At 54.1% G+C, this 5642-nt stretch overlaps 1 protein-coding gene across 1 annotated transcript in view; it reads right to left on the bottom strand.

Annotated features, from left to right (window-relative positions):
• GTF2IRD1 (GTF2I repeat domain containing 1) overlaps nucleotides 1-5642 on the bottom strand; it is a 153789-nt gene that overhangs the window by 1163 nt on the left and 146984 nt on the right. The window contains exon 24 of the mRNA XM_037743773.1: nucleotides 2025-2161. Within this exon, the coding sequence (XP_037599701.1) occupies nucleotides 2025-2161 (137 nt within the window). The remainder of the gene's footprint in view (nucleotides 1-2024; nucleotides 2162-5642) is intronic.

Here is a 5642-nt window from a genome sequence, read left to right as displayed (position 1 = left end):
AGAGTTTCACCATGTTCACCAGGCTGGTCTTGAACTCCTGACCTCAAGCGATCTGTCCGCCTCAGCCTCTCAAAGTGCTGGGATTACAGGCATGATCCACCATGCCCAGCAGAGGCTATTTATTTTGAGGTTGCTGAGGCCCAGAGAGGGAATGTGGCCTGTGTGAGGCCATGCAGTTCAGCAGAGGTCCTGGAGTCCGGGCTCGAGCTGTCTCTCTGTTCCCAGCTGTGTCCCATCCTGGGGGCTCATCATGTGGCCCGGAGACTGGGGTCAGAGGGAGCTGAGGACTGGCTTAGCACGGGCATTCACCCCCATGAACTCAACCTACACTCCAAAGAAGCCGTCCTGTCTCTCTGGGGGGCCTGTTTGAGCTAGGGACCCTCTGTGGACACTCGTAAGCCTGGGTGGGGCTACAGGTGAAGTCTGAACTTTTGGGTTCTCCAGGAAGAGGCTAAAGAGAGACAAGATCAAAGGATAACAAATCCAAAAATCATTTTCTTTTCTTTTGTTTTTGAAATGGAGTCTTGCTCTGTCACTCAGGCTGGAGTGCAGTGGTACAATCTTGGCTCACTGCAACCTCCTCCTCCAGATTCAAGTGATTCCCCTGCCTCAGCCTCATGATCAGCTGGGACTACAAGCACCTGCCACCACTCCTGGCTAATTTTTGTATTTTTAGTAGAGATGGGGTTTCACCATATTGAACAGGCTGGTCTTGAACTCCTGACCTCGTGGTCCACCTGCCTCGGCCTCCCAAAGTGCTAGCATTACAGGCGTGAGCCACCGCGCCCGGCCTGGACTATGGATTTCAAAGTTAATATATATATTTTTTTGAGACAGAGTCTCACTTTGTCACCCAGGCTGGGGTGCAGTGGCGCAATCACAAATCACTGCAGCCTCAATCGCCCCAGGTTCAAGCGATCCTCCTGCCTCAGCCTCCCAAGTAGCTGGGACTACAGGCATGTGACACTACGCCTGGCCAATTTTTTATTTTTATTTTTAATAGAGACAGGGGTCTTTCTATGTTGCCCAGGCTGGTCTCAAACTCCTGGGGTCAAGCAATCCTCCCGTCTTGGCCTCCCAAAGTGCTGGGATTACAGGTGTGAGCCACCATGCCCAACCCTCAAAGGTAATATTTTGGAATCAGAAATCTCCAGTGTGCGCCCCTAATGTTTTCCCCTCAGGCAGGAGAGACCAAACCCAGCGTTGTGACAGGACAGATGGAGCTTTGGAGGTGAATTCTCCACCCAACCGGGAGCAGCGAGGGGCCACGGGTCAGTCTACCCCGCCTCTGACTCTGTTGTTCTGATCTGCACATTGCGGGTAACACCCACACCTCGCAGGGTTATGATAAAGCTCCCAGCCCACAACGTGCCCACAGAGATGAGCCTAACCTCCCCCCACTCTGGGAATCTGATGTTCCTTTTGTTTTTTTTTTGAGGTGGAGTCACACTCTGTCATTCAGGCTGGAGTGCAGTGGTGCAATCTTGGCTCACCGCAACCTCCGCCTCCCAGGGTCAAGTGATTCTCCTGCCTCAGCCTCCCTAGTAGCTGGGATTACAGGCGTGTGCCACCATGCCTGGCTAATCTTTGTATTTTTAGTAGAGATGGGGTTTCACCATATTGGACAGGCTGGTCTTGAACTCCTGACCTCAGGTGATCCACCCACCTCGGCCTCCCAAAGTGCTGGGATTACAGGCGTGAGCCACAGTGCCCGGCCACTGACGTTCCTTTTCATGCCTCCAGCTCTGGCGCTGCTGAAGGTGGTGGGCAGGTCCCTTCCTGGACCTCGGCTGGACCCCTGCCCGGGGGGATGTGAATTCCTGCCTGGGTGCCTGTGAGTACCCCACGGGCTACCTTGTGGGTGGGACGGGTGGATGCATCTATAACCCCCAAGGCCGGAAGGCCCCCCCTCAAAGCCCAGTGTCTCCCCATCCCCTGGGCCCACATCCCAGAGTAGATGGCCCTGCCCGAGGGAGGGGTGGGGGCCACAGAGAGTGCTGGAGGCCAGATCTGTGCAACTTTACCACGAGCGAGATCTGGTTGGCCGATGCCACCGAATCCGGGTTAGAGGACGAGGAAGAGGAAGACGAGGAGGAAGAGGAGACAGAATTTCCTTCCGAGACCCGCTTTCTCTTGCGCTTGGGAATGCTGCTGTCTTTGGCTGGAAGGAGGGGAAAAGGTTGTTGACGCTGGCTTCGGGGGCCTGTCTCGGCCTCCTGAGCTCTCTGGGGAAGTCTTCTGTCTTGAGGTGTCAAGTCCCCCTTTCAGGATTTCAGGATTCTGATTCCTCGAGGTCAGGGCCCACCTGTCCAGCCTCCTTCCCAAAGCAAGCCCGAGGGCCCACTCTCCCGGCTCCTGCTCTTGCTGGCCCCCTGCTTTTGCTAACACCGTATCCTCATCCCCAGGTGGAACTCCTCCTCCCCAGCAGGCTCACCTCAGGCCTTAGGCCCTCCTTTTTTTTTTTTTGGAGACAGAGTCTCGCTCTGTCGCCCAGGCTGGAGTGCGGTGGCGTGATCTCAGCCCACTGCAATCTCCACCTTCTGGGTTCAAGCGATTCTCCTGCCTCAGCTTCCCGGCTAGCTGGGACTACAGGCGTCCGCCACCACACACGGCTAATTCGTTTTGTACTTTTAGTAGCGACAGGGTTTCACCATGTTGGCCAAGATGGTTTGATCTCTTGATCTCATGATCTGCCCACCTCAGCCTCCCAAACTGCTGGGATTACAGGCGTGAGCCACTGCGCCTGGCCTGTTTTTTGTTTTTTTGAAGATGATGTCTCGCTCTGTTACCTAGGCTGGAGTGCAGTGGCACGATCTCGGCTCACTGCAACCTCTGCCTCCTGGATTCAAGTGATTCTCATGCCTTAGCCTCCCAAGTAGCTGGGATTACAGGCATCTGCCACCACACCTGGCTAATTTTTTTTTTTTTTTGAGATGCAGTCACGGTCTGTTGTCAGGCTGGAGTGCAGTGGCGCGATCTCGGCTCAGGGCGACCTCCACCTCCTGGGTTCAAGTGATTCTCCTGCCTCAGCCTCCCAAGTAGCTGGGACCACAGGTGTGTGCCACCATGCCTGGCTAATTTTTTGTATTTTAGTGGAGATGGGTTTCACCATGTTAGCCAGGATGGTCTCGATCTCCTGACCTCATGATCCGCCCACCTCGGCCTCCCAAGGTGCTGGGATTACAGGTGTGAGCCACTGTACCGGCCAATTTATTTGTATTTTACTAGAGATAGGGTTTCACCCTGTTGGCCAGGCAGGTTTTGAACTTTTGACCTCAAGTGATCCATCCACCTCGGCCTCCCAAAGTGCTGGGATTACAGGCACGAGCATCTGGCCTATATTGCTTTTTAGGGTCTCACTGTGTTGTCCAGGCTGGAGTGCAGTGGCACAATCGTAGCTCACTGTAGCCTCCAAGTCCTGCGCCCAAGCACTCCTCCCACCTCAGGCTCCCGAGTAGTTACGGCTATAGGTGTGCACCACCATGCCTGGCTCACTTTTTGAATTTTGTATCATTATGTTGCAAAACTCCCAGCCTCAAGCAGTCCTCCTGCCTCAGCCTCCCCAAATGCTGAGATTATAGGCACGAGCCACCGTGCCTGGCTCACGGCGACAATATAAATCGCTTTCTCAGTTTCTGAGGATTTGCTGGATGCTGGGCACTGTGTTAGATTCTTTGCACATTATCTCCTGAGATCCTCCCAGCAGGCTCTCGGTGTTGGATCTCCCAAGATGCTAGTCACATTTCACACATGAGCTCCTGAAGGCTCAGGGCTGTTACGGGACTTTCTCCAAGGCCCAAATTTGCATGGCTCTAGAGGCCACGTTCTTCCCTGGGCTCTTTAAGGCAGGGAGGGGATGTGGGGCCCAGGAGAGGCCCTGGGAGTTCTGGGTAGGCTGGGACTGCGGGCTGGGTGGTTCAGGGAGGGTATAAAGAGGACCTGGGACTGCAGGTCATGGCTCACGTCAGTAATCCCAGCACTTTGGGAGACTGAGGTGGGTAAATCGCCTGAGGTCAGGAGTTTGAGACTAGCCTGGACAACATGGTGACACCCCATCTCTACTAAAAAATACAAAAAAACTGTACTGCTATGGTTATCACCTACGTATGGTGGCCCTGAGTGGAGCATGCACAGGTACAAGTAGACAGGCAGTGCCCCAGTGAAAGAAACTCTGGCTTAGAAGCAGAAGTCCCAAGTTCAAATTCCACTGCGGCCACTTCACCATTATCACTGTGTGAATTTCGGAAAAGTGATGAACCTCTCTGAGTGAAATGGGGAAAACAGTGTGATGTGAGACTCAAAACACACTGCATGCATAAAAGAACCAGCAGCAAGTCCAGCACGGAGCAGGGCTCGGCAGGTGTTCCGCGGTGCCTGAATTAACTCGAGGTGAAGACTTATACAACAAAGATTTGCAGGCATGTGCTCCATGAGCAGCAGGTCCTGCTCGGATAGGTTACTGCATGGAAACCTCGCCCGGCCCAATAAAGAAGGGCCTTTTTTGTTTTTTAGACAGAGTCTCTCACTCTGTCACCGAGGCTGGAGTGCAGTGGCACGATCTTGGCTCCTGCAGCTTCTGCCTCCTGAGTTCAAGTGATTCTCCTGCCTCAGCCTCCTGAGTAGCTGGGATTACAGGCACGCGCCACCACGCCTGGCTAATTTTTGTATTTTTAGTAGATACAGGGTTTCACCATGTTGGCTAGGCTGGTCTCAAACTCTTGACCACAGGTGATCCGCCTGCCTCGGCCTCCCAAAGTGCTGGGATGACAGGCGTGAGCTGTACCCCGGCTTCGTCTCTGCCTTTGACCTGAGAGCAAAGCAAGTCACCTCCAGCTCTGTGAAGACAGTGCCATGCCTGACCCTGTTTTTTTTTGGAGGCAGGGTCTCACTCTGTCACCTAGGCTGGAGCACAGTGGCACAATCATAGCGCACTGCAGCCTCTACCTTCTGACCTCAAGCACGCCTCCTGCCTCATCCTCTCGAATAGCTGCGACAACAGGTACACAGCACCGTGCCTGGCTAGTTTTTCAATTTTTCGCAGAGACGGGGGTCTCACTATATGGTTCAGGCTTGTGATAAGCTCTTGATGGAAGGAGGTGCTTCTGGCTGGGCTGTGCCACCCCAGGTTGTGGGGTGCCAGGTGAACCAGGACAGGAATCAGGGCCTTGGGTCTCAGGCCAGGCTGTGGCGTGGCCTTGCTGAATCCTGTCACTCTCCTTGCTAAACAGCTATACTGGGCTCCGGTCCACGATTCAGATGGGTGGTCCTGACCACAGGGCCTACACAGCATCTGACTCACTATGTGGCCTCGGCAAGTCCTTGGCCGTCTCTGGGCCTCAGCTTCCCAGCCGTACAATGAGGTGGCGTAAGATTAGATCAGTATTTTTTCTTTCTTCTTTTTGTTTCTTAGGAGATGGGGTCTTGGCCAGGCACGGTGGCTCACGCCTGTAATCCCAGCACTGTGGGATGCTAGGGTGGGAGATCACCTGAGGTCAGGAGTTCCAGACCAACTGGACCAACATGGTGAAACCACATCTCTACTAAAATACAAAGTTAGCCGGGCATGGTGGCAGGTGCCTTTAATCCCAGCTAGTTGGGAGGCTGAGGCAGGAGAATCACCTGAACCCAGGAGGCGGAGGTTG

The sequence above is a fragment of the Cebus imitator genome, unplaced genomic scaffold (assembly GCF_001604975.1).
Source record: "Cebus imitator isolate Cc_AM_T3 unplaced genomic scaffold, Cebus_imitator-1.0 Scaffold153, whole genome shotgun sequence".
Taxonomy (NCBI): Eukaryota; Metazoa; Chordata; class Mammalia; order Primates; family Cebidae; genus Cebus; species Cebus imitator.
Note: the sequence above shows the minus strand (reverse complement) of the source record. Positions and strands in the feature narration are given on the sequence as shown.